Here is a 14,469-nt window from a genome sequence, read left to right on the forward strand (position 1 = left end):
TTCTGGAAGTCCATATAGACAACATCCATATTCAATCCCCTGTCCACCTTGTTAGAGAGCTCAAAACGTTCAACTAGATTACTCAGACATGAGCTGCCCTTCACAATCCATCTTCACTCTCTTTCAACAGCTCATTTTGTTTCTGATGATAGATTTCAGTAATTTCCCAACAACTGACTTTAAACTAACAGGTCTATATTTTCTTGGTTTCTCCCTCCCTCCTTTCTTAAATAACGGAGTGACATTTTCAAATTTCATATCCAAAAGCACAATTCCTCAGTCTAGAGCACTATGGGAAATTATGACTAATGCATCTGCAATTTCCCCACCCGTTTCCTTTAATACCGTGAGGTGGGAACCATCAGGTCCTGGAGATTTCATTCTTTTTTTCCAGTTATTTATTTATATGACTGTGTATAACAGGACTGAGTGTTTCAGCACTGAGTGTGTGTATAACAGGACTGAATGGCCCAGCCCTGACTTTATAACAGGACTGATTGTCCCAGCACTGAATGTGTGTATAACAGGACTGAGTGTCCCAGCACTGACAATGTGTATAACAGGACTGAGTGTCCCAGCAATGATTGTGCGTATAACAAGACTGAGTGTCCCAGCACTGACAATGTGTATAACAGGACTGAGTGTCCCAGCAATGATTGTGCGTCGAGTGTATATGGGCTGTGGGCGGAGATAAATGGGTGGGGTAGAATCCATGATAGGGTGGAGTGACATGGGGTTGTCGGTGGAGATTAATTCGGTTGGAGGAGGTTACAGAGATATGGAGGGGGAGAGGACCATGGAGGGATTTGAATACGAGGATGAGTGTCTTAAAATCGAAGCTTTGTCGGACCGGGAGCCAATGTAGTAACACACGAACAGAAACTTACGGTTCACTGCCCGGCAGACAGGTGGGGAAGACATTGATGTCCGCGGAGGAACAGTCAGGGTCACAGCAGCAGTTGAGGTCTCAGTCTCCGCCAGTCAGGTCACAGGTACAAATGGGAACGGCTGGAACAAGACACACACAGTGAGATCTTACAACAGAGCACGGACGGTCTCAAAGACCACCTCCCTCCCTTGTCTGAATCCACGATCGCCGTCTTCACCATCTCCCAAAATCAATCTGCAGACTTATCCTCCCACTGCTTTCTACTCACCGAATTACAGCTTCCAGATACCCAGCACAACCCACTTAATAAATAATAATAATTATGTGGAGAGAATAGAGAAGCTGGGATTACTCTCTTTGGAGCAGAGAAGGTTCAGGGGAGATTTACCAGAATGGTACCGGGGATGAGGGACTTCAGTTCCCGGGAGAGACTGGAGAAGCTGGGATTGTTCTCCTTCGAGCAGAGACGGTTAAGGGGAGATTTAATGGAGTGGTTGAAAATGAGGAGGGGTTTTGATGGAGTCGATGGGGAGAAACTGTTGCCACATGCGGGAGGGTCGGTAACCAGAGGACACAGATTGAAGGGAATTGGGAAAAGAGCCAGAGGGAGATGAGGAGAATGTTTTTCGGCAGCGAGTTGTTCTGATCTGGAATTCACTGCCTGAAAGGGCGGTGGGAGCAGATTCAATAATAACTTTCAAAAGGGAATCGGGTCAATCCTTGAAGGGCGGAAATTTCCGGGACTGTGGGGAAAGAACAGGGGGGAGTGGGACTAATGGGATCGCTCTTTCACAGAGCCGGCACAGGCGCGATGGGCCGAGCGGCCTCTTTCACAGGGCCGGCACAGGCGCGATGTGCCGAGCGGCCTCTTTCACAGAGCCGGCACAGGCGCGATGGGCCGATCGGCCTCTCTCTGTGCTGTTTGATTCTCGCTCACTTTTAGGCTCCGACCCACGGCCCGTTTGACTGGGAGGCGGGAGAGTGACTCCCCCCCGAGCCCAGCTCGACACCGGCCGCTGCCAGAGTGGAGATTCACGGGGCCCGCAGGAGGCCCCGAGTAACTCCCCCCGTCTCCCCCCCCTCCCCTCTCAGGCCACTCCCGGGTGCGGGCCCTCCCTCTGTCGGCCTCGGCCCCGCCCACAGCACCGCCCGCCCGGCGTCATCCTCCCGGCGCCGGCCTGTTGCTAAGGGAACGTGGCACAGGACCCGCGCGGCGCATGCGCGGCTTCCCTGGCCGCAGCGCACGTACGCGGCTTGACGTCAGCGCGCAACGTTGAGTGACGCTGCCGCGTGTCACGTGATGTGAGGAGTCAATCCAAGAGGAGTGGGAGGGGGCTGAGGTGAGAGCTGTCAATCAAATTTTTCGGAGTCAGCACTCACTGCGCACAGGGTTTGTAGAATTTGTTTAAAAATGCCAAATCTGGAAGATTTAAATTAAAATAGAAATGTAGAAAAAAAGGGAAAAAATTGCAAATAAAAACAGAATTGTCCAAACTCACATAATGCCACTATTAGTCTTCTCTACCTGGGGCATAGGATGAGCAGAATGTTTGAACAACTTCTTTAATGCAGATGTATGGAATGGACCAACAAAGGAAGCAGTGGGGCCTGAAATTAATCCAATTTCTCACCTGGTGCCTGCAATAAATGGTCTTTGTTTAACTCCCCACATTTTTACTGTCCGGCTTTATTTCCACTCTTCACTGTTCAATAACAATAGACACGGTGAGACTCGATCTTTTAAAAAAAAATTCAAAATATATTTATTTCATAAAATTGATGGATACACACAGTTCAATGTTAATATCACAGTTACAATTCAAAACAACACAATACAGATCGTACAAACTACCGTTCCATTATTACACTTCAACACACAGTACACATCGTCTAATACATGCTTCACAATACAAGGTGAAATGGCCTTACACGGTGGCCTTTCCCCATGGAGCCTTTACGCAGACCGCACCTCGCTTCACTGCATCCCACAGCACGTACTCCTGGACCTTGGAGTGTACCAGTCGGCAGTACTCGGTCGTGGACAGCTCCTTCAGCTGGAAGACCAGCCGGTTTCGGGCGGACCATGGGGGCACCTTAACGGAAATGATGGTCTACCAGCAGCAGTTGATATCTGTCTTGGTGTATGTCCTGGGGAACTGCCCGTAGTGCACAGTGTCTTATGGTTACCGAGCTGTTGGGGGGTGAAACCTCTTCGACTCCACGGTATAGAGGTCCTGGTCTCTGTGGAGAGAGGTTGTCACCTTTTACCCGAATACACGGATCCATTCGTCCACATTCATGTCAGTGTTTGGCAAACACTGCCTGATGTCTTTCACACACCTGTCGAACCTTGGGGTCAGAGAAGGAGGGGTAATTTCAACTTCACTGCTTCGACGGTAAACTGACGGAGCAGAAATAAAAATCGGGCCGGTTCCATAAGGGGCGGGTGATCCGCTTTACCAGTTCAGCCCCCAGCGATGGTGAAAATTTCCCTCCACGTGTTGCGAACCGAAGGAGTTTAAGAAAATGGACCAGCTTGTGAGCTTCCAAGATTGAAACTCGGGCGTAGGTCAGGAAAGGTGTGGCCAATTTTAAGCATTCCCGTCTGGCGGAAATAGGGTGGTCGAGGCTAGTAAATGGTGTCAGGTCACTTACCGCCCCTTTAACGCTGGCGTTCCTGCCTCCGTCATGGTGGGAAGGGTCCTGAGAAGAGGGGCCAGAGCAACACCCACCTGTTTCCGGTCATGCCACGTGTAATATGTAAATCAGAGGATCGGGGCACCATTAAATTTTGGTTACAAATGGGTGGAGGAGTCGCCCTTTTGATGGGCATTGAGTGGTCCAGAACACTGAGAAGTTTATTTTTAACTTATATAAGTTAATAATAAGTTATCTGTTTTTAATATAACTGGACATTCTTTCTCTCTCTCTCTACCTTTCGGGTCTCTTTCTCTCCTTGTCTGTGTAATTTGACGCTTGTGCATTCAGTATACTGGGACATACTGTTTTCCGTGGCTAACCTGTCTGAACACCAACGACACCTTTGATTCCCAGCCTAATATAAGATATGCGATTTGAGAACCTCTCATTCACTCACTCACCTGACGAAGGAGATAATCTCCGAAAGCTTGTGATTTTCAAATAAAACTGTTGGACTATAAGCTGGTGTTGTAAGATTCCTTACATTTGTACACCCCAGTCCATCACCGGCATCTCCACATCATATATTTGATGGGGCAAGGAGGAGCAGGAGAGCTTTTCCTTGGCCTGCTGCGGCCGTGAGAAATCTCGCGCCCCCTGATCGTCTCGGAAATGGACAAGGGGGTTTCCTTAAAAATCTGTGTAACCAGGCCCAGCCTCATGTCCCATTAAACTCCCTGCAGTGAGTAAACATTGCTGCACAACAGCTCAGAGAGGAAACGAGCTCCGGAACTCCCCACTGGAGTTTGAAATTACATTAATATTTTACCAGTTAGTAACGGTCCGGGTGTTAGACCATTATTATTCTGTTCCGGTCAAAACAAATGTCCCAATGAACAGGACGCTGTCTGACCCTGACAGCTCACCCTCAGTCCATCCCAGCGGGCAGTGTGTGTGATGGGAAATAATCATCAACCGAAAAGGAGGATTTGATTTTATTCATTTCAGGATTAAACATTTAATATTGAAATCATGTTATTTCCAGACTAATAACAGTAAACCATTTCACGATAGAATCACATCTTGTATCATTTCACAGCACCGCATTTGTCGGGTAAAATTTAATTCCTGTTTGGTATTTCGAAATGTAATTAAAGTATTGGATTGATATCAGTTACATTCGTGAACACATTGTGTCAATGGATGGTAAAATCAGGCGCGGTGAATAACAAGCGCCCAATCCGCTACCGCCCGTCTTACGCCTCCGCCAAACCGCAAAATCTACTCTCATTGACTTTTTGTTTAATTTCGGATGCAATGCCTTGAGATGTTTCTATGATTTAACTAATCTAACAATTAGATTCAGTGGGTATTTCACCCCTTTCTGCAGCTCCTCTCTGAATTTAGTCTGGGTCACAGCATAAATACACGTGTTGGTGCAGGAACTGAGAAGTTGAAGCATGAATCCGGCTGACTGCATATCACTGGCTGCATCGTACTGTGCGTTTGTTATGTGCAGAGCGATAACATAAAAAACTTGTGGGCTCCATAAAAATATCAAGCTGGCTGATATACTGAAGAGTAAAATGATGGATTTCCTTCGGTTCTCCATCTCTGGATCCTTGTGATTCTCTCCATTGCTACTTTTCCGGAGTCCCCTGCGGACTATACTGGCCGCTAAAATGTGCCTGGCGGTGAGAACATTGAACAGTAAAATCAGAATGAATGGGAGACAAGGAGTTAACACAAGATTAAACAAGTCAAACGCTGCCCAAGCGGGTGAAGTGAAAAAGGCCATTTTCCAGACGCAACCCCGGGGTACATTGTCCATTATATATTCCGGGTCAAATACAAAGTACCAGGGAATGTTTAGTAAACAGCTCAGCGCACTCACCACCCCGATAACAACAGCCGCCGTTTTCTCGGTGCAATATTTTGTTTTCAGCTTCTGACAACAAATGGCCACAAATCGATCAAAGGTGAAAACCACTGTGAACCACACAGAAGCCGCTGTGGCTGTTAAACTCAGGATGACAATGAGACTGCACACGGGGGTAATGATCAAAGATGAAACTGGGAAATAAATCCCATCAATCCCCCTCAATATTACATCAGTGATAACGACCAGGAGATCGGCCGCCGCCATTCCCACCAGGTAGCGAGTGATACATTTGGAGAGTCCGCACTTTCCTCGGGACAGGATCACAATCGCCACCAAGTTAACTGTAAGAGAGAGAAAAGGAAGCAGAGAAATTACTGATCAGACCTGGAGACAAAGCAGCAGTTTTCCAGGATCTGGGGTAAAATTTCCAGCCTTATTTCTGCATCAAACGTTGGAAAATGATTAACTGGCCTTCTCAGCGCTTCCGGGCAGAGAAATGTTCTTGAATATAGTTGTCAATAATGAATTGGGAAATTGATACAGAAAGTGAATAAAGTAAGCACCAGATCCACTGGAAGGGCCGAGTGAGGGCGCAGTGCCAGTGGGGAAGAGAAATGGGTTTTGCTGAGCGGGAATCCAGCGGATTAAATCCGGATTTGGGCTCCTGGTTGTCGGGGAAGTGAGCGAGGGCCGGGAAGGTGAGGGGACAGGGTCATGTGCTATTGTTTTGTTGCTCTGGGTTAAGGGAGCCGACAGTGGCTGGCACAAAACGGGAAAGGACCAGAGATCCGCTGCGGTGAGTTTAAGTCTTCGCATCGGATTGGAAAATGCAGCTGAAGGCCAAGCTAGTGAGTAAGATTGGGAGGGAGACAAGGAAAAGGACATGTAGGAGATGGAGGGGAGTCTGGAGCAGATGGTATGGGAAAGCGGATAAACAGAAGCAACGGATGTGGAGACAGAGGATTGAATGCAGTGGGAGGACAGGCTGGGATTCACAGGGAGAGACTGCAGCAGAGTGTTGGAGGAAATCTAATCTATAATCTTATCTAAGCCAATTAATAAATTCAATAAAATAATTTCTATGTTTATTCGTGTCAGTGAATAGCTCGTTGGCTACGTACTGTGTTCAGTAAATTTACTTTGCACATTCAATTAACATTAAATAAAAAAGCATGAATGAAATTAGCCTCCTTTATTGAATTAAGTTGACAGTATCCTAATAAATCAATGCGATCAAGAAGTCACTGATTTTATTCTTTAAATACATTTGAATTATGTTTATTTATTCAATCAGTAATCAAGTAAACGGAACATTCACATAAACAGACTGAGGACCTGATAGTGATAAACACACCCGGAGAGAGTACAATAAAACTCTCACAATCTGACAACAGTGGAAATGTGACCTTCAGTGATAGAGTAATAGAGAATTACTGTATCCTCTGGTTATGAGGATCAGTGATAGAGTAATAGAGAATTACTGTATCCTCTTGTTGTGAGGATCAGTGATAGAGTAATAGAGAATTATTGTATCCTCTGGTTGTGGGGATCAGTGATAGAGTAATAGAGAATTACTGTATCCTCTGGTTGTGATGATCAGTGATAGAGTAATAGAGAATTACTGTATCCTCTGGTTGTGAGGATCAGTGATAGAGTAATAGAGAATTACTGTATCCTCTGGTTGTGAGGATCAGTGATAGAGTAATAGAGAATTATGTTTCCTCTGGTTGTGAGGATCAGTGATAGAGTAATAGGGAATTACTGTATCCTCTGGTTGTGATGATCAGTGACAAGGGGTCATCAATTTCAGCTCATCATGAAATAGTTGAAGTGTAAATTCTTCACGCAGAGATTTTTTGGAGCGTGGTATGTTTTACCAAAAGAAGTGGAAAAAGCAGAAAAGAGACAATTGCAACTTTTACCATTGCATCGTTTAAGAGAAAATTGAATATATTATTTGAAATTGATGAAGATAATGGGCATTTGGAAAATATTTGCTATGGCATACGTTTTGAATTGCTTGAATCCAAACGACCCGGTGATGTAGAGAAGTGCTGCATATAGTTTATTTTATTCTGATAGGTACAGATCCTAGAGGCCGATGCACTGCCCCATATCTAACAATACGGCACTGTAATCCAGGGATGTAATTAAAGTTCCCCCTTATAATCTGAACTGGATATTCGTGTGTCTGCATTGTCCAATATCTAATAATAACCCAAAGATCTAACAATATTTCCCAGGATTATCTGAACTGCATATTCTTTTTTATTCACTGCCCCTATCTATCGATACGATAGTGTAACCCAGGGATGCATCAATGGTTCCCGTTTTAAATTCAACTGGATATTCATGTTTCTGAGCTGCCTTTTATCTAAAAATACGACAATGTAAACCAGGGATGTGACAATAATTTCCCTTATACTCTGAACATGATATTCTTGTTTCTGCACTGTCCAATATCAAACAATGCGATAGTGTAACCCAGGGATGTAACAATGGTCCCCCGTTATAATCTGAACCGTATATACATGTTTCTGCACTGCGTCATATCTAACACTACGGCGATGTAACCCAGGAATGTAACAATAGTTCCACCTGATAATCTGAACTGGGTATAATTGTTTTTGCCCTATCCGATATCTAACAATGTTACAGTGTAACCCCGAGATGTAACAATAGTTCCCCCTGATATCTGAACTGGATATAATTGCTTCTGCCCTATCCAATATCTAACAATGTAACAGTGTAACCCCGAGATGTAACAATAGTTCCCCTTGATATCCGAACTGGATATTCGTGTTTCTGTACATGTGTCACACGCCTCACGAATCTTTCAATAATCGGAGAAAGGAAACACTTGTTACGATGATGCTGATCCCAATCGATAAACTGCTTCATTTCACACCAAGTAAACTCACTAATCAATCGGTATTATTGGCTTCACCAGTTCAATCTTATCTATATAAAATAAAATATATGCAGCACTTCCCCACATCAGCGGGTCGCTTTGATTGACTTAAACAAAATGTCTTCCGCCTGTCCTCCTGTTATCTAACCTTTGAGTCTGTGAAAGCTTGTCCTCCCCGGAGATCAATCTGGCCCTGATAATTCAATGCAGTACCTACTTTTTTGGACCAGGCGATCTCCACCCCAACCAGGAATAGGCCCAGCTCTCGCTTGAAGGAATTCAGCGAATCGGCGTCCACCACACCAGCCGGCAGTCTGTTCCAGAAGTTCACTATTCTCTGGGAAAAGAATCATTTCCTGACAATCTAACCTCGATCTGACTTTGTACAACTTAAAATTTTGACCCCTGATCCTCCCAAACCTATTTAGTTGGCACAAACTATCTACTCGAGCAAAATATGTTCCCTTTATCATCTTATACACCTCGATCAAATCACCACTCAGTCTACGCTTCTCTATATTGTAGAATCCCAGCTCCTTTAGCCTATCTTGACAACTAAGATACTTCATATTGGGAAGTAATCTAGTGGCCCTCCTCTGCACCCTTTCCAACGCCTCAATATCACTCACCGTGTGAGAAGACCAAAGCTGAACAAAGTATTCAAACAGAGTCCTGACCAAGGTCTGGTACAAAGACAAAATAGTAGGTGTTGTTTTGTAATCAATTGGAGTTCAACGTAGGAAAGTGTGAGGTCATCCACTTTAGACCTAAGAAAAATATATCAGAGTATTTTCTAAATGGCGAGAAGCGAGGAACTGTGGATGAGCAGAGAGATTTTGGGGTCCAAGTACAGGAATCAATAAAAGCTGGTGTACAGGTACAAAAATTAATTAAAAGGGCTAATGGAATGTTGGCCTTTATCTCAAAGGGGCTGGAATACAAAAGGGTGGAGGTTATGTCACAGCCGTACAGAGATCTGGTGATGCCCCATCTGGAGTACTGCATTCAGTAATGGGCACCGAATCTCAGGAAGGATATATTGGCCTTGGAGGGGGTGCGGGGCAAATTCACTAGAATGATACCGTGGCTCAAAGTATTAAATGATGAGTTGCATAAGCGATGCTTGTATTGCCTTGAATATAGAAGATGAAGGGGAGATCTAATTGAGATGTTCAAGATGATTAACGGATGCGATAGGATAAATAGACATGCTGCATTCCTCAGGGTGGGGGGAATGCAGAACAAGGACATATCCTTAAAATTAGAGCTAGGCTGCTCAGGGTGATGTGAGGAAACACTTCTTCACAAGAAGGGTAGTGGAAATCAGGAACTCTCTCAAAAGCTGTTGACGATGGAGGTCAATTGAAACTTTCAGAGCTGAGATTTATAGAATTTTGTTCGGCAAGGGTATTCAGAGATCTGAAACCAATGCGGGTAGATGGAGTTAAGATACAGATCAGCCATGATGTAATGGAATGGCGGAACAGGTCCGTGCGGCTGAATGCCCACTCTGGTTCCTCTGTTCCTTTGTCCCTATGTCCTACAAATAGACCCCAGATCCCTATTCTCTTTAACTATCACATCACGGCAGTGCTCATATGTGCCGTGATATGATAGGTAAAGAGAATAGGGAGCTGGGGTACAAATAGACCTCTATGCTCTATTTAGAACCAGTCAGGAGCCCAAACACCCAACACATCAAGGTACAACTGAAACAGTCGAGAATCGTCTACAGGCCTGACACTCGTACAAATCTTAGTATCATCTGCAAATCGTGCCCCCAACACCTACATTGAGATCATTAATAAAAATAGTAAAGAGCATTGGTCCTAACACCGATCCCTGCGGACACCACTGGTGACCGGTCTCCAAACAGATCCAAATCCATCTATAACTATTTTCAGCCTATGGCCTTCCAGCTAGATCTCAATCCAGGGTTTGGGACCCACTTGCCAGTAAAAACCAGTTTCTCCCTAATTGCTCCACCAAAACCCCTTATTATGTTGAATACCTCTATCAGGGCTCTCCTTAAACTTCACTGCTCTAAAGAGAAACAATCCTAGATTCTACAATCTCTCCACGTAATTGAAGTCCCTCATCCCTGGTTTCATCCCAGTAAACCTCCTCTGTACCCTCTCCAATGCCTTGACATCCTCCCTAAAGTGTGGTGCCCAGAATTGTACACAATACTCCAGCTGAGGCCTAACCAGTGATTTGTGAAGGTTCAGCGTGACTTCCCTGTTTATGTATTCAATGTCCCTATTTACAAAACCAAAGTCCCATTCACTTTCTTAACAAGCTTATCAATTTTCCCAGTCAACTTCAAAGATTCATGAATATGTACCCTTAGGTCCCTCTGCTCTTGCACCCCCCTTTAAATAGTACCATTTAGAGTCTACTGCCTCTACATGTGGTTCTTCCTAAAGTGAATCAATTCACACTTATCCAAATTAAATTGCAACTGCCATGTGTCTGCCCATTTCGTCAGTCTGTCTATGTCCTCCTGAAGTCTGCTATTATCCTGCTCACTATTTATGTTTCGAATTTTGGATACAATTGTGAAAAGATCCGCTTGGACTCGCCTCACCTTTAAACACAAGGACAGGCTAGACTTTCGTTACCTGGAGAAAAACCTAATGCTCGGCACAGGATAGCATTCAATGGAAGAGCGCACGCGCCGTATCAATGGCTCCGAACCCAGGGCTGGATTGTGGGCCCAGTGAGAGATTATTCCAATTTGACAGATTGGGGAGGACCTGGGACAAGTGTTTCGACTGCACAGAGGTAGGAATAGGATGGATTTTAGGCGGTTCTTCTTTTCCCAGTGAGTAGTGAGCCTCTGGAATGCGTTGCTGGCTGGCGTGGGGGTGCTGACTCTCCAGGGAGTCTGCCTTCTCCTTGGAGCTGGACCGATTTTTGGGCGGGGACAGAGGGCGTAACATATAAAAGGTAAGAGGATTTACAGTTTACTTTTTTACGATCAATGTGATCTCCTGGACCGGTTTCGATCACCTGAGGAGGTCAGGGAGGAATTTTCCACTGTATTCTATCCCATAAAGGCACAGGATTTTTCTCAGGATCTTTGTCTCTCCCAGGATATTCCATGGCTGCGGGCGGGGTGAGGGGGAGTAAGTGTCATTAATGATGCTCCAGCCATCACGAGTGAGGGGCAGGCTTGATGGACCAGCTGGTCTTTTACTGCCCGTCATTTCCGTTTATTCCTCCACATCCCCAGCTCGTCAAGGTATTTTCAATGAAGCGATCTTCACACAAACCCACACCTGGGGCATGCCTGCGTCCGTCTTTACTGAAACGAGTCTCAATGTCTCTGCGTCTTACATTATTCTCCTCTGAAGCTCAAGGACGCCAAATGTTGTTGCGGGCCTCTACTAGAATGTGCCTGAGAATTTCTAGTCCCGTCCAACCGTCGCTACGGGACTACGTGGCTGTTGTCTGCTTGAAGCACAAGAGGAGATGATTTTAAGCCCAGTAAATCATTGGGTGGTCTTAAGACAGTAAGCACACAGTCTTTCTACCTTTGCTTATAGGTCTGTTGGATTCGGGGTTGTAGCTCAGTGGTATAGCGCCTGCTTTGCGTGTATAAATTTCTGGGTTTAATATCTAACACCTCCAACATTTATTTTTATCAGAATATCCCACAGAAAGACGAATCGTGCTTTCAGAGGGAAGTGAGTTCCAACTTCTGAGACAAACATTCAATTATCCCGGAGCAGGACTTCATCTCACGGTCCCCTCAGCAGCTCAGCTCATAACAGCCGCCGACTGACCAGAATTCAAAACTCGAACCATAAAGTGCTTGGAGAGAGAACCCAGGACCTCATACACGCGAAGCATACTGTCTATCATTGAGCTACATCACCAGATAGTGAACACCTCTAACTAAATATAAAAGGACTCAGTGCCTCACTTTCCTAAGGCCATCCGAGGATTTACTGGGCTGAAAAGCATCTCCTTTTGTACTCCAAGCAGACAACTATACCGAGGTATGCGGGCCTGATATATACTCAGAGACTCAGAGTAATGAGAAAGGGGGCGTTGAGAAGTAAGGCTGGGAGAGGGGGAGAGCCACCATGGGCTGTGGTGTTACAATCCTTCCTATTCGAGGACGCAATATTCGAACGTTCCCGTTATCAGTCACTTTGTTTACGGTTGGACGGGACTAGAAATCCTCAGGCACATTGTGGCAGAGGCCGGCAAGAATATTTCGAGTCCCTGAGCTTCAGAGGAGGGTAAGGTGAGATACAGACAGCATTGAGTCTCATTTCACTATAGACGGATGCAGGACTTGCCCCAGGTGTGGTTTTGTGTTTAAAGATCACTTCACTAAAATCACCTTGACGATCTGGGGCTACAGACGGACATGATGTTCAGGAAAAGACCAGTTGGTTCATCAATCCTGCCCCACATGACCGGAGCATCGTGACCAGACACTCCCTACCGACACCACCCGCCCCACCCACCGGAAACATGTAATCAACTGGGAGCGGCGACAAACTAGAAACAAATCCAGGGTCAATAAGGAGGGGAAATTCTGGGAAATTCCTCCCCGAATCCCTCAGGCGATCGAATCGAGTTCAGTGGATCACACTGACCATGTGTAGGTTAACTGTAAAACCACTCACCTTCTATATGATGCGAGCTCTGTCCCAGTCAAGAACAGGTCCAGATCCATCCAGAAGGCAAAGAGAGAGAGTCAGCACCCACCACACCAGCCGGGAATGCATTCTAGAGACTCAGTACTCACTGGGAAAAGAAGAACCGCCGAACATCCAGCCTATTCCTACCTCTGTGTAGTCTGAACGCCGGTCCACTGCTCCTCCCCGATGTGTGAAACTGGGAATAATCTATTTCTTCACTCAAGAGGGTGGTGAACCTGTGGAATTCTGCACCACAGAAGGCTGTGGAGGCCAAGTCACTGAATATATTTAAGAAAGACAGATTTCAACACACAGAAGGCATCAAAGAATATGGAGAGAGAGCGGGAATATGGTATTGAGATAGAGGAGCAGCCATGATCATAAATAATGGCGGAGCAGGCTCGAAGGGCCGAATGGTGATCCTATTTTCCCTGTTATTATGACTGGGCACGCTCTCCAGCCCCGGGATGGGAGCCATTTCAAAGGCGCGTGCGTGCTTCCATTGAATTTTATCGTGTGCAGAGCGTTCGGTTTTTCTCGAGGTGAAGAAACCCTTTCCTGTCCTTGTGTGTGAAGGTGAGGTGAGGACAAAAGGGTCTTTTCAAAATTCGAAACATAAAGCGTTTGGAGATGCCGGGTATTGAACCCGGGACCTCATACATGCAAAGCATGCGCTCTTCCACTGAGCTACAGCCCCACAAAAGACATCCCTCCACTTTAGAATAAAAAGTGGGCTTTCCGCTCTGTCTCTCCCGGACAACGCGATGCCCAGTCGTTCCACGTGCTCACAATGTTCACGGGGTTTCTGCTCCTCTTCACTTCGAAATTTCCCAAAAAAAATGTCAGCGGAAATAAAAAAATACAATTGCCAATAGTCAGTGACGAGGCTGAAATCCAACCTCTGAATCATAAAGTGAGATGGATGAATGACACAGCGTCAAACAAGAGCTGTGACTGCTCGCTCGACATTGCACTGTCACACATTCCGGTCAGTCGGCGGCGGCGATGAGCTGAGATGATGAGGGGACCGTGAGATGAAGTCCTGCTTCGGGACAATTCAATGCTTGTGGAGCCTCAGAAGTTGGAACTCGCTGCGATCAGAAAGCGAGATTTGCCTTTCCGTGGTTAATTCTGATGAAAAAATATCTTTGGAGATGCTGGGGATTGAACCCAGGACCTCATACATGCGAAGCACGCGCTCTCCCACTGAGCTACATCGCCAGATAAAGCAAGCCGCTACCCAATTGAAGAAGAACTGATTGTCCTCGTTTTATGAGACCACCCAAGGTGGGTCTGCCAGGTGATAGATTATTTCCAGTTCCACAGATTGGGGAGGAGCGGGGAACAGGCGTGAAGTCTACACAGAGGTAAGAATAGTCTGGATGTTAGGCGGTTCTTCATTTCCCAGCGAGTAGGGAGTCTCTGGAATGCATTGCCGGTTGGTGTGCTGAGTGCTGACACATTTTATACTTGGCTTAAAATCGTCTAG

At 45.7% G+C, this 14,469-nt stretch overlaps 1 protein-coding gene and 2 non-coding genes across 3 annotated transcripts in view; 1 reads left to right on the forward strand and 2 right to left on the reverse strand.

Annotated features, from left to right (window-relative positions):
• The window catches only part of LOC137316696 (zinc finger protein 850-like), a 155,533-nt gene that overhangs the window by 98,911 nt on the left and 42,153 nt on the right, over positions 1 to 14,469 (forward strand). The window contains exon 3 of the mRNA XM_067980541.1: positions 2,881 to 3,030. Coding sequence (XP_067836642.1) covers positions 2,881 to 3,030 — 150 coding nt within the window. The remainder of the gene's footprint in view (positions 1 to 2,880; positions 3,031 to 14,469) is intronic.
• trnaa-ugc (transfer RNA alanine (anticodon UGC)) lies at positions 13,606 to 13,677 on the reverse strand. Its single transcript has one exon. It is a non-coding gene; the product is annotated as a tRNA-Ala (tRNA).
• On the reverse strand, positions 14,130 to 14,201 carry trnaa-cgc (transfer RNA alanine (anticodon CGC)). Its single transcript has one exon. It is a non-coding gene; the product is annotated as a tRNA-Ala (tRNA).

Source organism: Heptranchias perlo, unplaced genomic scaffold (genome assembly GCF_035084215.1).
Source record: "Heptranchias perlo isolate sHepPer1 unplaced genomic scaffold, sHepPer1.hap1 HAP1_SCAFFOLD_60, whole genome shotgun sequence".
NCBI classification, from domain to species: Eukaryota; Metazoa; Chordata; class Chondrichthyes; order Hexanchiformes; family Hexanchidae; genus Heptranchias; species Heptranchias perlo.